This window comes from Dermacentor albipictus, chromosome 5, assembly GCF_038994185.2.
Source record: "Dermacentor albipictus isolate Rhodes 1998 colony chromosome 5, USDA_Dalb.pri_finalv2, whole genome shotgun sequence".
NCBI lineage: Eukaryota > Metazoa > Arthropoda > Arachnida > Ixodida > Ixodidae > Dermacentor > Dermacentor albipictus.
Genome location: NC_091825.1, coordinates 136842873 through 136868289, shown reverse-complemented (window position 1 = coordinate 136868289; position 25417 = coordinate 136842873). Strand labels below are relative to the sequence as shown.

General features: G+C 47.1%; 1 protein-coding gene across 1 annotated transcript in view; it reads left to right on the top strand.

Moving 5' to 3' along the window:
• Positions 1 to 11886: 11886 nt before the first annotated feature.
• Positions 11887 to 25417, top strand: part of LOC135909267 (monocarboxylate transporter 13-like) — a 62189-nt gene continuing 48658 nt past the window's right edge. The window contains exon 1 of the mRNA XM_065441173.1: positions 11887 to 15292. Coding sequence (XP_065297245.1) covers positions 14827 to 15292 — 466 coding nt within the window. The 5' untranslated portion in view covers positions 11887 to 14826. The remainder of the gene's footprint in view (positions 15293 to 25417) is intronic.

Here is a 25417-nt window from a genome sequence, read left to right as displayed (position 1 = left end):
CACGCGAGAAGCCCTCAATAGAATATGCACGCTCTAATTGAGCCCTTAAGGAAATAAATGTTTGAGAAGGGCGCAGAGGTTAGCGGTTTCGGCAGTGATTACACAGCGAGCGGCGACTGCAAGTATAGCGATAACAATGGGCCCCCGATTTCCAAGCTTGTGGGCCCAAGTCTGTTCAGGTGAAAGCACCACGGCAAGGGCCTTCTTGTTGGTACGCCCATCAACTTACATCTGGCGAAGGCAAAAAAGGCAAAGAGAGAGAGAGAGAGAGAGAGAGAGAGAGAGAGAGGATCGTCCCCCCTTTCTGTCCTATAGTGACAAAAGACTACTTTATTTGCTTGCTTTTTTTTGCGTTCCCGGCATTGTTCCTAATCTCGCGAACTACTACGACGTCAGGAAAAATGGCGGTTGACTCGCACGCCAGCCGAGTTTGCATTGTGCGAGGCCAAGCATCTGAACGGCGCCGAAAGGGCGCGCACCTCGCGAGGCCCTGCCACAGCGGGCTCGGCCCAAGGATTCTTTGTGGCTCAGCGGGCGAGGGCGGGGGGGGGGGGGGATTCCCGGCGTGCACCGAGAACAAAAGGCCGCAATCACCCATCTCCGCTTCTTTTTGAAATTTTCGACTGTTCATTTCTGCCTCGCAAGGTCATTAGGCTGAGCCCGCCGGCTTCATTAACCCTAAACTGAAAGGGCGGAAGTACCCGATCCTATACGCGTTAGCTCAGCCTCGCCCCCGTTGGTCTATAGCCAAGTTAGGCGCATTCTTCTGCGTCTCCCATGTTTGCTGTTTTTGCGTTCGCTCGGTCAATATGGGGAATGGAGACGCTGCTGAATTATTGGAATTTAGAACAGTCCGCCGAGCATGCTTTAGTTAATTTATTACAAGCTGGGTTTCTCGAACGCTCTTTGCGCGTTCCTCCTAGATAAGCGTATTTCAACGAGTGTAGGAGTTAAGCGTAATTCATTTAGTAAGATATTAGTACTTCCGGAGAATAGCCGTTTTATACACAAGTGACAGGGATACAAGCCGGCGCTACTTATGACTGGCAGTGGGGCACTGGAGTTCCCACACCACTTTATGAGTTGTTACCCTAAATTGCGCGTTGTTAGTTTTCTGCCCAGATAAAACCACCCTAGTCTCTTGTTTTAACAGTCGACCATAAACCTGATGCTGGTTGTGTCAGAGCTCGTGTTTCTGGTTCGGCTCAAGCGCTATGAGGGATTTGTTACCGAAAATCGTAGTTCTCACGATGACGCAGCGTACTTCACAAGCCACAGAAAGACAGAAACTGACTAAAAGAAAAAAAAGAAAACAATGGCCCGTATGCCTTTTGGATAGCCAAACTGTAAACGTGACACCACGAGAACTTATGAAATGATGTGAACTTTTCTGCAACAACCTTGTGGCTTTGGTGAGAAGCCTAACTGCTGCTACCGCATATCGTGAAACCACGAGCCAAGTAAGACGCTGAGATAAATGATGCTCGCGGCCGTTAAGGCACCATATAGGCGCCGCTATTACTACTTGATAAGCTGCGGCCAACGCACTTTGCTGGATCAGCTCGGGGAGCATCTGATGGTTTGTTTACGCAAGATACTTCTGCGTTGGTATTTCTTAAACGATTAAATATATATTTTAAAATTTTAGATGAAGAAAGATGTGAATGTAAGGTATACTTTAGAGCGGGCTATCACAATATCCAAACTTCATTACTCAAACAACAATAAAAAAAGGGAAAACATGACGAAAATATCAACAAGCACTATATAGACACATACACGTCAAAAGCACACAATAAGTGTCTCTATAGGGTGCCCGAGCTACCACGTAGCTCAGAAGCCCAACTATCTTTATTTTCATTACTTACGTCCACTCTTTTTCTTCTTTGATCCACCTTGCTCCTGAGCTTCGTTTAAAAAAAAGTATGCTTAAAAAACGTCGTTTATGAAAGCCTGTAACATACAGCATTACCGCGGCAAGCAATCTGTGTACGCGCAAGTGGTCCCCCACGATCGTCTCGAACCGAGAATCGCAGCTGTGCCGCACGCGTGGCACGCCTCTATATAATCAAGCTACGATCACGTATTGCATATGGTGTTGCTCACTTGTATAATAAGGCTTCGCGTTTCATAGTTCTAAAGCCCCTGTACAATGATGGATGGATGGATGGATGGATGGATGGATGGATGGATGGATGGATGGATGGATGGATGGATGGATGGATGGATGGATGGATGGATGGATGGACGGATGGATGGATGGATGGATGGATGGATTGATGGATGGATGGATGGATGGATGGATGGATGGATGGATGGATGGATGGATGGATGGATGGATGAGGCTCAACCCTTTGAATCGGGCGACGGCGGCGGCGTGCGCCACCTAGCTTTGAATGGTACTATATGCACGCATACCTATGTATTTACTCCTCTACTTTTGCGTTGATATTATTCACCAGTCAGATTGCCTCCGTTTAGTTATTTCTACCTGTTCAAGGTCTATTTTAACTTCACTCTCCTTAAAACCCAAAGCTTTGAATACCTCCCCGTTACATTCAACTGCAGCGTGAAGTCGTTTACAAGAAGGATGTATGGATGGATGTTATGAGCGTCCCCTTTGGAACGGGGCGGTGGGTTGCGCCACTAAGCTCTTGCTACTATACTGCCTAATGTTCTACCTAGGTTAAACAATGAAAAAAGACACAAAAAAAACACTATGAACTACCACGCCCAAATTTTCTGATCCCCTATTGCGAACTGTGCTTTGGTACGTCTCCGTCTTCTGTAGCGGGCCGCCCTCTGGCGGCCCGCTATTGCGCGCGAGTCACCGCGGTCGCCGTCACCGCTGTGCTGACGGGATGCCTCGGGTCGCTGACGGCGCGAGGTTCCGCCACCGCGTGACTTGGGCGCCCGTGGGCGAGATTTACGACCGTCGACCGACGGCGGCAGCCACGGGACGCCTATTAGCCGTCGGCGCCCCTCTTCTGCATGAACACCCGAAGGCAAACACGAACGATTAGACACGCTGAAAAAAGAAAAAAAAGGAGTGGGGGGGGGGGGGGGAGGGGGACGCTCCTTCCTCCCAGTGAACATCGACGAAGAAAGCGACTAGGGTGGAAAGAACTGCCTCGGTGGTTCTAAGATTTGCGGTAGATTCCTCGAGGCAGATTGTTTGTGTTGTTTGCTCAACTTCTTTCTTTTGATGAAATGAGTGAGCGCGATGCTGATTCCGGACCAGGGGTGCTACCTCAGCTGCTACTCGTAAGCGTGTAATTATGTGCAGCGAGTAAAAACGGCCTCGCCTCCCCCCGCACACATTCATTTTTTTCTCTCTAACTGTTCCAGAAGAAATAAACTCAATGTTTAATTATAGCATTTACGTCCCACAGTGACAGACTGACTATGAGAGATGTCGCAGTGGAAGACCGGGGGTCTTCGACCTAATCACGGTGACCTGAGGCTAAAACAACAACAACAACGACGACGACGACGACTGAAGAAGCGCAGGTTATTTGCATGAGAAAAGCAACGTTAGGATAAAATACAACCATAACGATGCGCAGTCATCGTCGCATAGAAATGTACGTTTTGTTATCAGCTGAACAACAGCTGTGGTTAGCATATTTACGACGACAGGACCGAGAGATTGCAATCTTGCAGTTCATTCGACGATAACGCAGTGTATCTTCTTCATTGGTAATTCATCAATTTTTCTCTCCCCGCGCCATCTTGCAAATTTTTAAAGAATTATTAAGTGTGCATACTTAGATGCCCGCAGATTGTGCAGCTCTACATGCTTTTCGCAGGCTTGCAACGACGCCACGAGTAGCAGAATTTACGACCCTCGTGCTCCTCTTTCTTCCCAAAAGGCTTCGGTAATTAACAGGAATCCACCCGATGCGGTGATAAATCGTTACTTTCCTCCATAAATACGTCATTTATGTGGAAATATGTTAAACGACTTAGTGAAAGCATTTCGCTATCGGGGTGTAAACATGCCGCATAGGCGCCATTATACCTTCAGAATGGCACTTAGGAGGGCGAAGGGACGCGTTGCCCGTGTTTCGCTAATTATTCTTATTTTCTGCGGGTTCATACGAACGCGCTTATTGTCCCATGCAGTGCGCTGTGGCTAATGAAAAAAAAAGGGGGGGGGGGCGTGTCAATACTTTTGAAACGCACCTAATATTATGAATGGTCCGCACATTTTCTTCTTGTTTTAAGAGCACTTCTCGCGTTGAAATTTTGTTACGTGTATAACGCTTCGACCTTAGTAACTTAGCTAGTAATGTATGAAAAAATACCCCCCCCCCCTCAAAAAAAAGAGAAGAAAAGAAACACATACACGGAGGACCGCAGCAGTTCCTTCGATCTGAAAAGTTGTCCTTTTACGAGTAAATTTGTCGAAAATTACTTCTTCGATGACGCAGAAGGCCCCAACCACGGGAAGGCTACTGCTCCAACAAATTTCGGGAAGGCAATGGTTTGTTGTGAGGCTTGCTAAAAGTAAGGGAGAGGAACATCGAGTCGTGAGGCCGCAGCTTTGCCTGCTTAGATTACATGATACATATACATTTTTTTTTATTTTTACTTCGAGCTCGTAGAGTGTCGCGTGTGCAAGGCGGGGCCGTCCAAATCCGCGCACCTCCGCGGACGTTGACCTCTCACCATCGACAGAACGAATAGAAACTGGATAACGTCCCGACCACGCCGATTGCCGTCCCCGGGGCAACAGCAGAAACCGCGTGTAAGGTTCTTCCCGCGGTCTCAACTCTTCCGTCGTTCTTCACCATTTCCCCCTGCTGCTTTCCTGCGAGTATAGAGGCGCTTGTCTACGCTTTCGCGTGGGCCGGGCCCTGCTGTTGGCTTGACGCCTCCAGATGCCTGTGCCTCGCTCCCGTGCCGTAATTAAGCTGTCGACCGGCACTGAAAGGATGGTGACATCCGTTTACGTATCCAAGCGGCCGCTACAGTTACTGCCATCGAAGCCCATCCAGCGTGACTCTTTCTTCTTGTTATCTGTGTCACTCTTGCGCAGAGACGCGCGGGATATTGCTTCTGCGTGCACTGCATTGTGAACTGCTAGGAGAGGGACGCCCATAGATATATTCAAATAGCAGATCAGAGATAAAAAGTTTTCTCCGACTGCACTGAAACCTTTTGCTCAATGGCTGACATGCTCTGGCGATGTCCCGCGTTGCCTAACGACTTCCTCTCCAGCGAAGCCGGATGGGAGGAGGCCATCAGAAGCACGGTACTCCGTAAGCAAGCCCAGGCTATCCAGAGGGCCCAGGAAAGAGCGGAGCGTCACGGCGTTCTGTCCTTTACGTGGGCGCGGCCAGCGGCTACAATGGCCTCCCGTTAGGAGGTCCTGACAATAGCTCCTCAGGATTAATTAAAGTTCGTTGTCTGTCTGTCTGTCTACTAAATTTCACTTCTATATGTGTGAAAGTGCAATGAGTGCTGAGAGTTACTCGAGAAAAAAAGAAGGGGGTGGGGGAGGGGTGGCGGGTGGATTAAAAAAGAAAATTAATAATTAAATGGTGGATGATGTAAGTGCAAGGTCGCAAAAGGAAGTCAGAAGGCAATTCAACTTCTAGTTGAAGTCGATGAAAGTCGACGTCTTCTTCGGTGAGTTGGGTTTGAAGATGGGGCGTAGGAACCGTATCATTTGTTATGAGAGCCGCGCCGGAGTGTCAACGTTTGATCGCCGTCAACTAAAAGTTGAATCTCCACCCAACTTCTTTTTCAACCTCCCGCTTAAGTCATTCGCCATTTGTGATTCTTTTTCTGTAAATTCCTCCCCTCCACCTCTTTTTTTTGAATAACTCTCAGCACTCATAGCGCTTTCCCAGATATAGAAGCAAAATTGATTAGCAGGACTCACATGCTCCTCCCTGATTCCGTATCTGAATCTATCCATCTACGTCTCTCTCCTAGCAGTTCACCATACGGTGTACGCAGAAGCGATATCCCACCATCAGTCATCAGTTAACGCCATCACCATCATCATAATCATACTAATCATCATCGTCACCCTTTATCGTCCTAATTAATGCAGTCGTCATGATCATTATCGTCATCACAGTCGTCATCCTAATCATCAACCGCCGTGGTTGCTCAGTGGCTTTGGTGTTGCGCTGTTAATCACGAGGTCGCGGAATTAAATCTCGGCAATGGCGGCCGCATTTCGATGAGAGAGAAATGCAAAAACACCCGCGTACTTAGATTTTGGTGCGCTTTAAAGAACCCAAGGTGGCCAAAATTAATCCGGAGTCCCCCAATGTGGCGTACCTCATTATCAGATCGTGGTTTTGGCACTTTAAAACCCCGTATATTAAATAATATTAATTATTCCTAATCATAATTATAATCATCATAGTCATCGTGAGCGCGGCTCTAAGGATAAATTAGATGATTCATCATCATCATCGTCATCATCATATTCAGTCGTCATAATCAGCTTTCAGTTATGTTGTGAAGAGCAAGTTCAGAAATCTTAGGAGTGGTACAGAGAAGAAAAATCGGGTGATAATTCGCGACATTGGTTTTACTGCTAGACTTAAATATAGAAGAAAAAAAAAACACTAGGAGTTTTCCACATGCAAGGGAAAGTGTGGAGTATTCAACAACTTATTTAATATAGATGTCAATACTGGGGCAAACATACTGCCGTAAGCTTTTAGGGCCGTCGAATAGGGAAAGCTTCAAGTGCTTTAAATCTTTAAATCGGCTTTAAATCGGCTTTAAATCTAACAACACAGCACTAGATGCAGAAATCATCGTGCGCTGCTGACCGACGCCAGCGTTGAAACCTGAAGCTTTGTGTTAGGATGAGAAATGTGCAGCAAAATAGTCCGCGACTGCTTGTGCTTCTACTCTAAATGCTCTAAATGTTTAACAAAGCTCTTATCATCTATGTATGAGTGCGCCTACTGGCACGAATTCTTTGGCGCCATCGGCGCATGCTTTCAAACAAGCACTCCGAGATGCCGCTAAAGATAAAGCCCAGTCTTGTGGTGTGGCTACATCAGAACTTCCCTGCTTCATTGCTTCTGCGAAACGAAAAGCAACAGCAAGGAAGAAACGAAAATCTCACTTGAAACAGCGACGTGGCATACAAATAGGGCACATATGTTGTAAAACGAAGGTCTCGATCGGTTTGTTCACTACTTAATTTATCTGAAAGAATTTTTCTTTATATATATATATATACAAATATATATATATATATATATATATATATATATATATATATATATATATATATATATATATACATATATATATATATATATATATATATATATATATATATATATATATATATATATATATATATATATATATATATACGTGTGTGTGTGTGTGTGTGACCGGATACATTTATCAAGCATGGATACTCTGCAGTAGACATGACGTTCCTGTCGCTTATAATTTATAATTCATAGATCTATAATTTATCTATGGAGTCTTCAGGGACTAATTTATCTTTCAACAGACTTGTCCTTTTCTTCATAAGTATGTATAGCATATCTCATTACGACAGTTTATAAGAAATAGATTACTGTTCGCCTATTTTGAACACTTCAGAGTGGTTATTTTTTGCCAGGTACGTGGATAATTGTCGAGAAAAGGTGTGGCCACAGGGCTGCTAGGTGCCTATAGATATTCCATAGCTTATAGATATACCATAGCCAGGTACGTGGATAATTGTCGAGAAAAGGTGTGGCCACAGGGCTGCTAGGTGCCTATAGATATTCCATAGCTTTCATAGGCGCTTTCGTCCTCACTGTGAAAGTAACTTTCATCCCGGATGACTTCCGGTCGCATTACATCGACAGGACTATCGGTAAATGCGATGAAAAAGAATGCGTATTGCTCGTGTACATGCCTTGTACATCGAGTTCATGTAAATTTTTTTTTCTTATTTGCAGAAAAATAGGAACGTATGACACTTTTATGGCTGGCTATGCCGAAATCCCAAGTGCACTATTCTCGCAAGAATAATGACAATAAAGAAGAAAAAGAAGGAACAACGAAGAAAGAAAATTTCGTCACAGCCTATAGACACAATAACGCAAGTCACAGGCAAACAGATGGTGTCGTTTATAGGTAATATTGGTTAATAAAAGTGCGATAACTGCGGACCAAAAGTAGTATCAGCTGGAGTGTCCCTTTGCAGGCTGACTAAGAGGCTCTACCATTCTTTCATCCAGTTTCATGACCCGCCTAGTAGGCACGGTTGCTTTTAAGGTGTAATTGGAAAGGATCCTGGGACACTGGCGAAGGCCATCCTCAGCACAGTAGGCTTTGAAAGCGTTGTTGCGCTTCTTCCGGGCAACTGGTCTTAGAGGCAGACTTTAAGCGATGTCGTATTCTCCTTTCCTTTTTCCTCTTTCTTTTTTTGGTCTTATTTGCTTTTTTAACATCTCCATTCTTTTATCTTTTATTCTCCTTACCTCCTTTCCTCAGCACAGGGTAGCCAGCTGGTCTGAGAACTGTCTAGCCTCCCTGTCCTTCTGTCTATTCCTGATTCTTTACTTCCTAGTCCTAATAAGTTTTGCCAAGAAAGTTAGAGACCCACATTTATTACTCGCGACTCTCGCTCCAGACAAATGGTCACATTAGTTTTCGTCAAAACAGAGGAACGAAAGAATACGCCCACGGCGAAATGACGGTGCCCGGGAAGAGGTGCATCGAGTCTTTGGAAACAAGACACGCCCGCAGGCTTCAGCAGAAAGACACAGAGAAAAAACGTCCGTTGAAAACGTCCCCGCAGCGGCGCCATAACTCAATCGCGAAGCCGCACTTAGAAAGCAATTAGCCGCGACGTGCCCTTTAACGACCTTCGCTGGGAGAAGGACGCGACCGCGATTTTCTGCACGTCCAGGTCGTACACGCCTCGCACCAGGAGCACAGGAAGCGTGCTTCGACGGCGGCAACGTTTTGACGAATCGGGTGGGTGGCTAGCATTGTGTTCCATACGTTTCTCTTCCTTCCTTTTCGAAAGCGCCCGAAATTTGCATGTCGCCGAGAGGACCATGGCAGAATGGCACTGAGCGATGCGTCGGGAGTTTAAATCACGGGAGAATAACGGCCTTCACTTCTCAAGACACGCCATTTCCCGGGCTCCTTCACTCTAATCTATAGTTGCGTGCAGTTGATTACAGTAGCTTTCTTCGTAGACGATGACGTTTGCAGTTTCACCCAGAGGCGACGGAATTGAGTACTCATTGTGTATATACCGTTAACTAACGAACGATCAGAAGTTCGCGAGTCGTAGCGTGGCCCGTAAGTTAATTACGTTTTGTAAAAATTATATCGTCAGCCTTGATGTTACGCTAGGAGGTAATGTGTGTCCGTGGCTGTGCGTGAGAAGCAGCCCATGGTGTTGAGACACGACTCATAATGGAGGACTGGGGTTCCTGGGGTTGTTGACGGCTCACCGGAACCATACAGTACGCGGTCGTTTTTCGCGTTCCAGCCCGCTGGAGCCCGGCCTCCGCTGCCGTTGGTCGAACCCGTGATCTCGTGGTTACAGCAGCAGACACTCCACCATAGCCACCGAGAAGGCGAAACGGATGCAAATCCTGATGTGTGCTTGAGATAGGGCGTTAGCTGCCGCAAAATCCTACGCATGAAAGCGAATATATTTCATCGGCTAAATGAATAATCAACACCATAGTACTGCATTGCGAATAAATTCTTTGAGTTGGCAGAAAACACCTCATTGAAGTGTAAATCTCGATCCGTAATAATTAATTGTATCGTAGGTATTGTTATTGTTCTTTTTATACTCGTGCACAGCAGTTACAATAAATGCCGGAGGCACTATAGGTAACGTTCGCTTGTCACCTATCATCAGGAAAGTATTGCGAGCGAACAGTCGTGTACGCAGTGCAGACGGACAGACGGATAGACAGATGAGCAGACGCACAACGAAGACAACCAACGAGAGAACGGGTGAACAATCGAACGCCCCGCCTAAAAACGATGATCAAGCGAGCGAGCGACAGGCATCTTGCAGATGCTGACGGCGCAGCTAAGATGACATCCGCGTGGAACCTCGTGCTTACCATGGTGTGCGTACGGCCATCCGGTCTCGTCAACCCGGCCCCGGAAACCAGAAACAAAAGAGGACTGTGTTCATTCGCCAAGTAAAAATAAATCGCCAGTGAAAAGAAAAAGAATGCTATACGCAAGAGGGAAACAAAACAGATAACAGGCGGCGGCAACCTGCGGCCACTCGAGCATGCCCAACTTGCACTGAGGCCACACATGTGTTGCTGCTAGTGTTGCCAACTCTGCAGAAAGTTGGAGAGCGCGGGAGAAAGGGGAGCCAGGGGGTGATGAAATGGTGTTGTAGATTGAGGCAGGAACAGGGATACTTAAATCAGAACTTACTTTGTGTTATCTTTGGAGACCATGAATACTTTGTTTAGCGCAAAAAGACAGACACAAGAAAGACGACAGGACAAGGCGCCTTGTCCTGTCGTCTTTCTTGTGTCTGTCTTTTTGCGCTAAACAAAATATTCATGGATTCGCACCAACTAGCCCGCCAAAGCATTGTGCTGAACTATCTTTGGAGAGTTTACTTGGTCTTTCTGTTAGGCACGGCGTCCTGGACTGAGGACGCAGCCTTTCTAGGGGGAAGGTGTCAAGTTCTCGTTCTGATAAATAAAGTTTATTACTACTACTGAGCTGTTCGCTGCCATCAATAATACATGACGCGATCTTCGGAATGACCTCGTGAATGTCGTCGCTTTGTATACGGAAGTTTAACTTTACATGAAAATCCACCGTAACTTGTCTCGCGCACAGATTCGATTTCTGAAGTCTCTCATCAAGCATTTCGTAATAAACAGTACTCTCTCCAACGAAACTCTGCCGATAGGAATATAAAGAACAATATCGTTTCTGATATTGTTCTGATATTTGATTTGATTTGATGTTCGGGAGTTGGAAGCAGCGTGTGGTTCAATATGCTTGAGACACACTAGCGCTGTGACTGGAGTACCGGCTTTCACGCCTTTATCCGGGACACACATGGCTGTCAGGGCGCAGGACTTCCTATCGCCACAGACGTTGTGCAAGATCTTCGCTTAATTCATTCTAGGGTCCGTGCGTAACCGATATCCCCGCTCTCAGAATCGGTCCAGTGAACTGCCTGCGCGGGTGCAGGAGGCTGATTGCATTTCAGACAAGGATGAGGAAAAAAGGTGAAGAACGGCAACAAGCAAGAACCTTAAGAAAGATAAAAAATTTAAGCAGACCCTCTCCTATGCCCTGTCGCCCCATTTTACTTGCGATCAACCAATCATACGACCTCTCGGCCCACCCACTTCGCTGGGGGTGAAATACAGGAACATTTATGTGCTTAGGTTTAAGTATTTGCAGAAGCAGCCCGGGAGGTCAAAATCAATCTCCACTATGGCGTCTCCTCTAGTCCCAGTGTTGTTTCGGGCCGTTAGCTAGAATCAATCAATCAATCAATCAATCAATCAATCAATCAATCAATCAATCAATCAATCAATCAATCAATCAATCAATCAATCAATCAATCAATCAATCAATCAATCAATCAATAAAATGGAAGGAGGAAAGATGCAGCACAAGCCTCCAGGTCTCCAGAACTCTGCGCCCTATCGCTCTTACTACTGCTAAATTTGGGAGAAAGTGGAAATTTCCATATAATATCTTGTACAGTGCCGCAACATTGGCGACGTTCGGCCGATATGGTAGCCGTAGCCAGTAGCAGAAGGGCGATTTCGTCGAGATACATTCCACCGTTACATCCAGCGCAGCTCACAACGTTGCTCGAGTTGCGGTCTAGCACGAGTGACAGCATAACCACCCCTCGAATAACCACGTGCTACGCGGCGAGCAAGAGCGCCGGCGAAAGGCCGGCGCGGCAGCATGCGCGCGCGCTTGCGCAGCTCCACGCAGCCGAGGGAGCCAACGCATCGCGAGCGCAGCGGCGAGCGGGACCCCCACGGCATCAGTCGCGCTCCGGCAGCGGCGCGAGTGGATCGGTCTACCCCGTCGGGGCGGTCAACTACGTCGAAGTGTACCGGGCCACTCGGACCCAAGAGGCGCTTCTTCGGCGTCTCGCAGAAGTTCGAGGAACGCGCCGTCTGCTACTGCTTCGCCAAGTATGTACGAAACTTCGCCGCAAGACGCGACGGCTCGTGCCGTCTCCGTGACCTGCTGCTCGCCGAGTGACGTGTGAAGATTTCGCAGGCGACTCGTACGCGTCCGTCTGTCCAGCGAGAGATGTGCATCTGGCGTGGAAAGGTAATGCTGCCTGGAACAATGCTGTGGGCGCCGGCTACATTTCTCCGAAGGAGACGCCCGTTTACTGAAGCGTGATCGAGAAGACGTGGTGAGGCGACGAGTTGAGTACTTCCTAAAGTTTCCGAAGAAGACTCGTTGGTGTCATTAACTGTGACCTGAGTGCGTGATTGCGAAGCCTGCTTCGGTACTCCAAGCAAATATACCACTTCACCAAGCGACGCCAATTCTCTCTTTCATTTGATCAAAGAAGAAGAAGAATACCTCGGCGAAGTCCGAAAGTTAGAAGTTCGAAGCTTTTGTGCAGATTCCAAAAGCTCGTTGCCACTGTGTTCGTGCGTCTGTCCCTGCGTGTGCCGACAGACGGCGCCTAGCTGAAGGAAACGCGATCTTTTACTGCGACTAGCGGGTCTCATAACAGCGGCTGCTGACAACGTTCTCCCTTTTTTTGCTTTTTGTGTCTTTCTACAAACCACGGCTCGTGGCCTGACCAGCGTGAGATCTCGTTTTTAACTTTAAATAAACAAAGATATTGCCTGCGAACTATGTAACGGCACTCATTTTCGCCAGAATAGTGTGCCTGTGTATCACGTATCTTTCTTCAGTAGGCAGGACAGTTCGTTGTCTGAGTCAAGCGTGTGTTGATTATTTCACGCAATTTAAAGTGTGGCGAGCTTTGTTTGCGACAGGGAAGTACCGAAGGTGCACGCGACCCTGAAACTTATGCGCATGGCTATGCTGTTAGTGGAATTTTAGTAAGATCAATGCTCATAGCCGCGATAAAAGCAGTGAATTGCTTTGATTAAGCGGTGCTGGGAAGAATACGTCATGACTGAAAACCCACAAGGCTTTTACCGGCCTGACAAAAACCAAAGTTGACTGGCGCGAAGAAAATGTGAACACATCATTCGCACAATTACAAGATATTTGAGTGCGTGCTTCTAATTTAGATCACGTTATTTTTTTTTCTGCTGTCATTCTACATTCAACCGTGATTCGAATCCTCCAGACGCTTCTGCCTGAAAATCGTAATTTTGCCGGCAAAGCTTCATGCCGAACCCGAACAAGGTAACAGTGCATCCCTTCAACTTTCAGACCAGGAAATTGAAGTTGGTAATGACTTGTAGTCAATACGGAGCTTCAGCTAGGTATATTCTCCATCACATTGGTGATTTGCACGAGTACAATTGATTATGGCTGTTAACTCTTTCCTAATGCATACTACATTAGTGTTCGCACACTCAATAGAGAATGTGCTTGTCATGCGTTCATTATAGTATAGTTCAGACATTTCCGTATTGCAGCGGCGTTAATATTTATTGTTATTGGTTCGACGCACCAGGGCCTAAACGGTGCGTTGACGCTCAAATAACCAAGTAACCAACCACTACAAGGCAGGAAGCTTGATCTGATTGAAGGATACTTTTAGGGATTATTCGAAATTTTTTTCAGGTAATATGCGCACTGACATGATTAGTCTTGCAACCTCAACGTATACCGGCTTTCTATGTGCCAAGTCCGCTATATTCATGATAAGCTGTCAATCTATTCTGTGCTATAATTTAACGTGAACCTTTTTCAGGGTACGGATTATAATCTTGTGTGCTGGCTCTGCACTGGTGTTCAGCGACGTCACATGCATACTATATGTCCCTAAATTCTTATTTACGAAAAAGAGTGTTTTTTACTTCTATCAGGCACCATATCCATATAGCACAAAATGAGGCCGAGATGTGTTCGAGAAACTACTGTTTGTATACAATGACCAAGAGATACACAGCTGCGAAGCTAGAGCTAAGACACTGTAACCTGTAACGTACCGTTACACATTGAAGCGTAAACTCCGTGAAAGCGCCGATTACGAGTGAAGTATCACAATGCCGTTTCAAATACCAGTTCTCCGTGTTCCCTATGTGTAGTCCTACGCGTAATTATAGCACAGTAGCGGGTACGCATCACGTAACACTTACTTTTCTGACTAGTCCTTGTGCTGTTCCGCGACATCTAAGCCCGTTTTCACAGGTGTACCATTCCATAAAGGTCATACTTGAAAGCCAGACGACAAACTACATAAATATGTGAAGAGAACATGCTTCGCTGCATTTCGTGGCTCTAAGCACATGTGACATCTTCGCTTCTTTTTCTCGTATGCGTGCATGTGTGAGTGAAAAAAATGTGAAACGCTGTGACTGATAGACTTCGTCATGCCCGTACATTTGTGAGAGTGCAAAAGTGAATGCGTGCAAAGTGAAGTGAATCCGACGCAATGCCTATAAGAAAACGTCATGGCGCGAATGTAGTGCTCCAGGCAAGCGCGCCACTTGTTGATTATAGTGTCTAGACTCCCGCCTCAGAACACCGAGTGATCGAATACGTGCTGTGGCAGCGGCAATGTCGTCTTAACCCAGAAACGGCTACGAAGAAGCGTCCCTTTAGATTCGCTCAAGCCTCTATGTGTTCCGAGGACAATAATAAAATTCTACCGTGGAGATCGGGAGCCGTTCTAGAGCGTCCGGCAACGTTGCTTTGATGGGAACGAAGACGGTAGGAAGCATGGCCAGCGCTTCTTCGTCAGCGTTCAAGCCCGTCGCATCGGTTGCGAGGAATGGCGCATCTCCTGCGGAATACACGCTTGCCGACGAGATAAAGGTGGAAACCGAGTCCGACGGTGAAGGAACCAATGGCAGAAGAGAATGCGTGACGCCCGAGGGCGACGGCAAAAGCCAACGTCGTCAGCAACACGCTAGATCGGACAGCTTCGGACGTCCCGAGAGGCCATCGTCGCGGTCCGATCCCCCGCGGCAGCTGAGCAGCGCCGAGCAGCGCATCGCGGCCACGATACGGCAGCACTACTACCCGGAGGGCGGCTGGGGCTGGGTGGTGTGCGTCTGCATGTGCCTCGTCAACGCCCTCAGCTGGGGCATGCAGCTCAACTACGGGGTCATGCACGCTGCGGCGGTCCAGCAGTTCGGCGAGGAGCACGCCGGCGAGGCCCGTGAGTTGCTGGCTGCATCCCTTCCTTTTATTTAAATTTTGTTCTTTCACTTTTGTTGTGGACTTTTGCTTGCTAGCTTCTGGGACGTCAGAGACAAAGCCGAAGCCGAGGATAACGATGATCGTGCGAAATAAGTCTGTGACCATTTGAACTCAAAATCAAAGCAGGCATGGCGCCGAAGCTGCGCCCAGCGCGACCAATTTCGAAAGTTTCGCAGCGCTCAGGACACGCACGTGCTGGAAATTGTTGGAAAAACCTGCTAAAACAGAATTTGTTGGAAATTTTTTTTATCGGAAACTTGTCGAGCTTGTTGGCACGACTATAGTCGTATGATAAATTGGATGGTTTTTGCGTACATGTTAAAGGGGGACACGGAAGTGTGCTGATGGCGGAGGGTAGGAAAGCCGGAGGCACGTGCTTGCACGGGAAGAGGGTTGGGGGCGAAGGAAGTTGTTAAATGCCGAGAAACACGCGCCGTGTTCCTATCTTGAATGCTTCAACACTTTTGGAGTCCCCTTCGTGTTGGTGACCGATCTTCAGTACACCTCTAGGCAAACCAAAAGTGATAAATTAAAGAGACGATGACGCGACGATTCAAACGTGTGCAAGCGATAAAATAAGCTCCGTTAGAGATTCCGAAAACGAGTTGGTCGATTTGGTAGCAGAGCAAGCAAGCAAGCACGCAATGAATGAATTCGGCGAAAGATGATTTGTGGCATCATTTGGAAAGAGTGACATGTGAGCGAATCACGTTCTACAGGACGGACTACAGAAGTGGCAGATGTATACCTTCGTGGCTTTCTGCAATATTTCAGTGGTCCAGCTCTCATGCGAATTAAGAAAGCTCTTCTGCATTGAAATCTTGCAATAGAGCAGATATATAGAAACGTTTAAAATGAGAAACTAACTTGGTGCTTGGTTTGTAGAACTAAGTAAACGAAGAACGAGGAACACATAGTGCGGATGGTTTGATTCGCTGACTCTGCAAAAATGGCACAGAACGACCTATTTGTGCAGCAGTTAGGGGGATTCTTGGTTTTTTATTTTTTTGAATTTCCTTAAACTTGTGCCACTGTTAGCACAACTTGCGTTACCGATTTTGATCGGAGTATGGTGAAAGACTTTGTTATAAAACGTTTCTACGTTAAAATTGAAAGACTCGAATATTCCAGTATCGTGGTAAAGACACGCAATATCTACAGAAGTAAGATAAAGCGTGAAATATGCAGCAAAGAGAAAGCAAGTTAGTAATGAGCAGACTAATGTTAGTCTCAGTGATGGAGGCATGATTTTAGGAATCTAGCTATATTACTGAAGTCTAGCAACAGACGGATGGTTATTCCATTTGAGTAAGAAAAGCAAACAATAATGACGGTGACATACAAGTGCGCAGGAAAGGCTTTCAAGCTGTTATGCAACTCTTTTTCTCCCTTCGATCAGAAATCATGTTGCATTCGCGCTTTCCTCTTGTCACGCTTTGCAAACGAAATTGAATGGGAAACAGTTGTTCAGGAGTTCATAATTGATTCGTGCATATTTGGGCAAATTAACTACTGCAGTTTACTTTACGAGGCGTCTCGGCTGCTATTCACACTCAGTGTAGGCTTGAGTTTGCGAAAGCAATTAATTCGACGGAAACTGCCCTTGTGCTAGCTTCAGGGGGAGCAGAGTACTGTGCTTAGTGATAAGTGTAATGTGCTGTAATTCTGGTGTAATTATTGTGGTTCGTTCAGCCCATTTCCTCGTTGCTCTGATTTAGCTTCAAGGGGAGCAGACACGGGGCTTCGGCCATAATTCCAGTTATACAACACTTCTTAAGTCGTACCTTTCAGGCGATGCGAAATTACAAGCCGAACTGTTCGTAAACGAGCTCCAAATAACCATGTCCCAGCATTCGTCATGAGCACACGCACTTACGTGTTATCTGCAGTCTTTCTTATTTCATCGCAAGAGCTTTGGAATTGCTTTGAGTGGGCAGACGCGAATTGCTAGTCATCAAAACGAGTAGAAACCCGCGCTTGCTCAGGCTGTCGAACAGCTAAAACGGCCATCTAAGGGACTAAATACAGCACTCTTTGTCGAAGCGAGTCGCGTTTACTAATGGGACACTACAGACATAATTGCATCGTGCACAGAATTCTTACTAGCCTCCAATGTCCCGATTGCTTGTCAATGAATAGGAATCTATTACCGACGTCATGGATGACTTGCGTTTTCGCAGACGAACGAGCTTTTTTGCGTAACCCGCGTAATGATCGCCGGCTATAATCATGCACTTAAGCGTTACCCGTTTCTTGCTCGTGTACATCTCGTACTATCGCATGTCATTGCAGTACGAGCGTACGAACTAGCCACGAGGTAATGAATACTGCGGCTTTTTGTCGCAGTTAGCGTAGTTCGTAATCGGCGCAATCAATTCGTGCAGTTCCTTGATCCTCGCAGATTGAGTCATTAATTTTGTAAGTAAGTAAATCGGCGAGATCTTAGAAGTACTGAAGTAATCGTTTGTCGTGTACATGCGACAGGTTCACAGGGTCACGGAGGAGCCTTGGAAGTGGCGACGACGTACAGATTAGTGTATACCCAATACGATATACGGTGCACCCGCTTTACGGTGCGCACCGCATTGTATATTAGCACTTTGAACATTTCTATGTAAATTGCGTCCTCATGCTCTTTAGTGAAGTACACCTTGTCGTACGACAGTGTCACTGAGGCGCGTAATTAGGCGCGTAAGAACTCAATTGCCACTGAACCAACCCTGCGGGTGACAGGAAGACGTGTGTGTATATATCAAAGACGTGTTTTCCCATACCGATCCATCACCTGTATAACATCATTTCATGTTCGGGTAAGCGCTCTACCATTGCGTGAATGGCGTGGACGTTCATCACGTTGAAGCGGTCAGCCCCCGACAAGCGGGGAGTACTATGCTTGCCTTGGTATTCGAGTCTCCTCCGTTCACATCTGCGGTTATGTGACGAGGACCCTCATAGGCTTTAACGGGTCACCGCACGGGCACACAACGCCCCCGGCGCCTCTTGTTCATCGGAAGAGCCACCTTACAGTGGGCAGCTAGCTTCCTCTGATCATCTTCAATCGATGAACGCCCCCGAGACCGAAAGACGGCAGGAGGCACACTTTCGGCTCGCGCGACCACTGCAGACCGTGCCAGCAGTTGTGGCCGCGTGAGTGATGACCCTCGTCCCGTTCTGTCTCATTGGCCATTAGCTGCGAACCATTCCTTCAAGCCTTTTCCAGACCCCCCTACTCTCCCATCCTCTTCGCCTATCGTTCTCACCGCGACGTCTGACCGTGTTTCCCGCAGGCTCCATTACCTACTCTCGTCGAAACTTCTTTCTTCCATCACGGCCCCCGCTTTCTGTCTGCCTCACTCATCTGGCCTGTTGTCGCTTTCGGCGTGGCTCGTGCACCCGCCGCATCTTTCCCGCGTGCTCGGCGTTCATTTCCCTTCGGCTTCCTTCGGTTCGCTCTCTTTATGGCTTGTGCCTCCGACCGCACATTAGTCACCGGAGCAAGCGGGCAAAGGAAATGAGCGCTTGCAAGCCTTCGCTCACAATGGCACAGGGATCGAGCGGCGCCGGAGGGAAAGACAGCGGCTCCTGGATTCGGCACTGGCGCTGCTTATTCGACGAGCGAAATAGGGATAGGCCTTCGCTCGCTCCCCAAGTACTGGTATACGCATTTCATATATGCCATGCGGCGTCGTAGGCCAATACTGCGACGTCAGCTCGGCTGTGTGCGATGTTCACCACGTTCGCGCTTGTCACTGTGAAAGACGCGACGGCGCATTCGTCTTTTCCGTGTATTTCTCGTACAGCGTCGTCTCTTCATTAACAACTCATCATCCTGCCACTGCGGCTGCTTTTGCTAATCTGTCGAACTGACCAATTCGTTTCTTAGCGCGTGTGTAGGCTTTTATTGACGGTCGCACCAATTCATTGGATCACGACAGCGAATCAGCGGCCCTGAATCGTCGCGTTGTGCGTACACTAAAGTACTTATAATCAGTTTCACATGTTTCAGAGATATAAGCTACATCGACCGTCCTTCAATTCTATGGTTATATTATGGCTTATTAGGGCACGAAGAGCATAGCAAAAAACTTTGAAAAACGATTGTAATTTCGCTTCGTCATTTTCCTAGTCAGAGTGAACAACTAGCGCTGATGCAGGTAGCTCATAACGAACAAGTAGAAATCTGCAGCCGGAAAAAAAATGGAGAGAGAGAGAGAGGGGGGGGGGGGAGAGAGAGAGATTGTTAAGTTCAATGAAATCTTGCATCACTTTTGCTCGAGGACGTTAGAATCGCCCCAATGAATCAGCAATTGAATGTCCGTTAACAATTATAGAAATACCTAGACGCTCTAGTTTGCAAATAATGAATTCGTTGTTTTCACTGCCACATCCTTTCATTTACCGGCAATTTTGGTTACGCCTGCAGTTGTTCCAAGTTCAGCATCAACTTAACAAAATTGATTTGTAACTTGCAGGCCACTTCAGACGTTATCTTGTCTAATAAATACTGTGCCGAATCAGATCACCTTGATTAAGAACCTGAAGATTTCGTCACTTACCTGCGTCTATTATGCCAAGACGTGCGTTCATGTTATTAGCGGCGGTGATGGCGGTGGTGTGCTGCTTCAGCTGCGATGAGATTTGTTAGCTTGTCTGATAACAACTGTTACGCTTAAGTGGCCAAATTGGACCCAAAGGGGAATCTACATGTAACCAGCCCCGCAGAGGAAGACCAACGCATCAATTTCCTCGTGCTCAGTCTACACAACTTACCTGCACGGTTTAGGCAGACTTTTTTCGTCTGGTCTCTTCCACATATGTTGGTCTTGCCTGACTTATAGCTGTAACTTTGTTTCCGCAACGCGCACAATTTCGGTTTCTTCGAACTTTTGCCTCTGGGGCTTGATCTATATCTTCGTATAAGTGCTGCCGTGAAGTGCTGCCAACTTCATCTGCTGACGTTTTGTAACACGCAAGCTTTTATTTAATTAATTTTTGTCTGTTTGTTTTTGCTTGCGTAGCTCTTACAATCTCACTCAACCGTATCTCAATCCGCCCACCCTTAGCACCATTTTACTACCCGACTATTTTTCGTTTTCTTCAGCACACCACCTATACATGTATGCATTTGAAGCTCTCAATAAGCTACAGCTATTCCTCACTTGAAGAATCACTTCCTAGCAAGGCTTGCGATTTCTCCCGTTATCACTGAATGATTCCACGAATTCAATGCTGTTGGTGTTTGCTTTTCCTGGTGCGAAAAAGTCATCACGCAACTTCGGGGACAAGTGGGTTCCTTCGTGGTGGGAGCAAGAATAGAGAACACACCGAAAATAACTTCATAATGGCAAACCATGGATGACGGACCGAGAAGGGTGCGCGGGCACCCTTCTCGGAAGAGAGCCATTTTCACGGGGTGTTGACAGGGAAGTGCTTAGGGTGATGAGCGGCCTTTTATCGCAACACATCCTGGAACGTTCGCGGCCTCGTCCCTTCGGAAGAAATCAGACAGCAGTAGCTTTGAGTGGGCTACGCCTCGAAGCTGTTCCTGTGCCACCCTTGTAGCGAAGCGTGTTAACGGAAGAGTTTTATTGACCGTTGGCCGCACAAGCCGACGTACCGTTGTGTGACGAGGAAATTCGCTGGGTGCGATGCGAAGGCCCACGAAAGCAAGATAACTTTTGTTGCAGAGCAAATACTTAAATTATCTACAAGGGGAAGGTTGAGTACTTTATTTCGCACGTTTAGATGTAAGAAGAAAAAAATCCTTCTTTTGGTCTTTTTTCTGTGTCTTGATATAGAATTCGCTATGCGCTTACGAGTTAGCACTACCATGCGCTAGCTGTGACCTCAACTTTCCTTGTGTTGTCACGTAGAAGGTAGAGTTCGCTCTTCTTTGTTCATGTCGTTCCCGTCGCAGCCATGAAATTGCAGCAAATATAGTTATCGCGAAGAACTAGAGCACCGTCGAAGCTCTCTTCCTCTGTGTGCGTGTTTTTTTATTTCGCTTATAGTTATCGTTTCAGGTCACAGTATAGACTTTATTTTTATTTTTTTTCGTCGTCTGTCGTTTGGCTTCCTTACAGCTCCTTATTTGTTTAACATCGACCCGAGTGGGCTCATTGTGAAGTCTAACCGCAATCGGAACTGTCCCTGTTCTAGATTCTCGCGAGCCATTCCGATAAACATCTATAAACTCGCATAAAGTCGTCGCCGCACGACGCCGCACCGGAGAGATGGCCGTTCCTCTTCGTCTTCGATTGCCCCATTTCCCGCATGGAGCCATGTCACCGAAGTTCGTCGCGCCGAGGGGGTGTCTTTGACACTAATCACTTGCCATGACCCCCAGGAACGGATACATCTTCAACTCACCCTTTTATCGTGTCAAGGTTCACGGCGAAAGAGAGAGAGGGAGAGAGAGAGAGTAGCAGGCTCCGGAGTGAGAGAGAGCAGCGCTGTGCGCGCCAATTTGCACACACGACACCTTTTATGTCACAGGGCGTACTCGCACGATACAGGTGCTCCGTGACTATTAGTTTCGTCATTTATATTTGTAACGCTAAATGTCTTGAAAGCAACGTTTTCGCTTTGAAGTGTCTATATGTCTCTTCCCGTCTGTTAATTGTCCTTCTTTCACCTGCCACTGCGTCGAACGCATTAATCGCCGTGCGGCGTGCGTTGATGATATATAGTTTACCAGGCATCGAGACCGGCGAGGATTTACGGCTTCTTTTCGAGCCTGCCTCGAACATGTCTAGAAAGAGGGATGGCCAAGGATTAGGTGGAGGTATAGCACATATGAAGGTCCATCTATGAAGTTCGGTAACGCTGCCGATGCCCCCACTCACGAGGCGCTGCTGTGCCTCTGTGGTATGGTATGGTATGCTATTCCTTATGCGATGGCGCACGATTCAGTCCACTTCGTTTTCTCGACCAGGGTTTCCCCGTTGCTCTTTGCAAGAAAGGCTTCTCTGTTAGTGCCTCGCCTGCTTGATCGAACACGGCACCTGGAAGCCAGCCATCAATCGGCCGCTGGTGGAGGAAGAAGAGGGGCTGGGTCGCGCAATTAGGCGGCTCTAATCGAACGCAGTCTTTAACAGGCGTGGCCGGCATGTTGCGATTCGCACCGGCCGCGGTGCTTGTTCCGCCGGTGAACGCGCCTTTTCTTCGTTGCACCGCTCCACCCAGTCTCATTTAATACGTCACCGGAGTGCGCACTCTATGGGAAATGCGGCAACGGGGGAAGCAATCTTCCACGCGTGAGTGCTATAGCCGATTGCCAGCGGCCGGGACGGCTTATCACGAAATTACCGTGCGGGTGTTGGTGGTATATATGCGTGCTAGAGAGGTACCTAAGTGATTGCCAGGAGCTCATGAGGGGAAAGAAGGGCGGCCAATTTACCAGGTTTGGGTATCGGCGTCCGTATTCGCAAAATTACCCTTGCACGAGTGCAGTTTGGACCGCGGTGATTATCTCGATATACCGCTTAACACTATCTAGAGTCGGTGTCGCTCGAGCCACAGCCAATGTGGAAATGCTCTTCCGAAAAAGAGGCCGACTTCGCAAGACTTTTTTTCGTTCACGCGTGCGGTCTGCCATTGGCAAGCTGCGTTCGTTAATTATATGTCCAGCAAGCTGATTGGCCTGCATCTGCTCTTACGGGCAGTTCTACAGCGTAAGAACACTTTTGTGAATACGCGCCCAGAACTGTTGCAAATGACGATCCAGATATATCCTAAAATTAAATTATGGGGTTTTACGTGCCAAAACCACTTTCTGATTATTAGGCACGCCGTAGTGGAGGACTCCGGAAATTTCGACCACTTGGGTTTCTTTAGCGTGCACCTAAATCTAAGTACACGCGTGTTTTCGCATTTCGCCCCCCTCGAAATGCGGCCGCCGTGGCCGGGATTTGATCCCGCGACCTTGTGCTCAGCAGCCTAATACCATAGCCACTGAGTAACCACGGCGGGTCATATATATCCTCTTTTACCTAGAAGTTTGAAAACAAAATTACAGGGCTGCACAAGTAGAAAAGCACCTCGTAGCAACCGTGCGGCTAGAATAAAGAAAAGAAAAAAAGGTGGTGCCAGCTGAATTACGCAGCCTAAGTCATAATTAGCCAGGACCCATTCTCACAAAACGTTGTTGCGCGGAACTTTTCGTGAGAGTATATATAGCACATACGAGCCATCTATGATGTTGGACATATTATTGACGAAGGCGGCTGGCCAATGGGAAATAATACTTACAAAAAAAAAGCTTTCTAAATTCGGTTCTTTATCAAAGTACAAAGGCATTGCTGGAAATTAATATAACAGTGCCAGAGAGATCCACATGACAAACGATTAAAAGATGAAAGCCATACATTGTACAAGTATTCGGTCAAAAATTATACTAAGCCACACGTACATAATGTATCAGTGATGCTGTTTGTGGATTAAAGAGCTGCACTTTATGCTGGGCTCGTGCAGCTAGGAAAATTGCTTTTATCGCTCTCGAAAAACTGTTTGTTCTACTAAACATCTTATATCCTCCCAGAATTTTGTCGAAATAAATTATGCATTGAGGCTGTTATCGAAGCAGGGCCGATCTACGTGTATTTGGACCAGTTTTGCATGACATGGACATTATTATTCAAATAGGCGCCTAATTGAGCGTGGTAACAACTTATGCTAAGAAGATAAGCCGATATGATGTTTGTATAAAGACTTTTCGTTAAGGATGTGAGTTAACACTGCAGTGATGCAGGGATCATCACAGTGTCGTAAGGTCAGAAAGCAGGACAGACCCGTAGTACTTTGCATAACCAAAGTCTAACAAATGGAAACAGCTTTTGAGAAGAAAGCCGAACTGTGTGAACAGATGAAAACGCAGCGTTCGTTATTTTCTCCTTTACTATTTAGGCCAGTTTTGTCGAGACGTTCAGCAAGGAAAACGAAAAGAAAATAGGCCGTGTTGTTCTTACTTACCTTCGTTTACATAAGTACGTTCTCTAACGCCACCGAAGTGTCTGAAATTCCAGCAATATTCGCAGCGTTAATCCGATAAGTCAGCAGCATCGTAATGTTCTACGGGGTTATTTATGCCTGCGACGGCGTAGATTAGCTATGTGTGTTCTGCGTCAGCACGGCTCGTAAAGCTCGACGTTTTGTATTACTCCGCACGACTGACGTTAATTCACGTAGGCGCGACTACGTCGCGAAGCATTTCTCTTGGTGTCACATCGACCATATCACCCGTAAGTACACAATATAGGCCATATCTCGGAAGCGTGTACGAAACGGCGGGATCTTGGCAAAACGACCGTGTTCATAGTTGCTATAGGAGAAACAGTATACGTCATATTTACCCTATAACCTGTGCAGGGACAGATCCAAATCGATGCGCACGAATCAAGAAATGCTGGCGAAAATGGACTTCCTCCGCGGTCCCCATCGACAAATTGGCTTTGGGAGGTACGCCGAGCATGGGAAACCTGCCATCTAAGAATTTATTTGGTCCTCTAAACGGAAATTCGTGAGCGCGTTATCAAACGTTGCAGAATTTGGTATCTACACGGACTCGCTCGGTGCATTGAAGTAACTAAAGAAAGTTACAAAGGCGTTCAATATCTGCCAGCAAATACGAAGACTGAACAAGTCGTCCAACAGACTCCAACTTACCGTGCACATTATTCAGGGACACAGTGGGAGTCCACTGAACGGCCTGGCTGGCCGAACGGCTGCCTCACCGTCTTTACCTGACTATCCACCCGTGCTACTTCCTTCGGGCTCCCGCGGATCTCCTACAAGACCAGAACTGCATGTGCATATTTACCCCCGTGTGGGTAGCCAACCAGACGTGCGTCTAGTTAACCCTCCTGACTTTCCTCTCAACCCTCTCAACCCTCTCTCTCTCTCTCTCTCTCTCTGTACCCCGTGCGTTTGTTTCCTTCCCCGAAATCTTTCACGGGTGGAGAAAGCTTGCCCTCGGAGGCTTCGGGCTGGCGTAGCCCCGACAGCTGCGGTCGCCTGCACTTTGCGATGTGCAAGTGACAAACATACAATGCGTCCTAAGTGCCCGGTACCTGTGTCCACGGCGGAC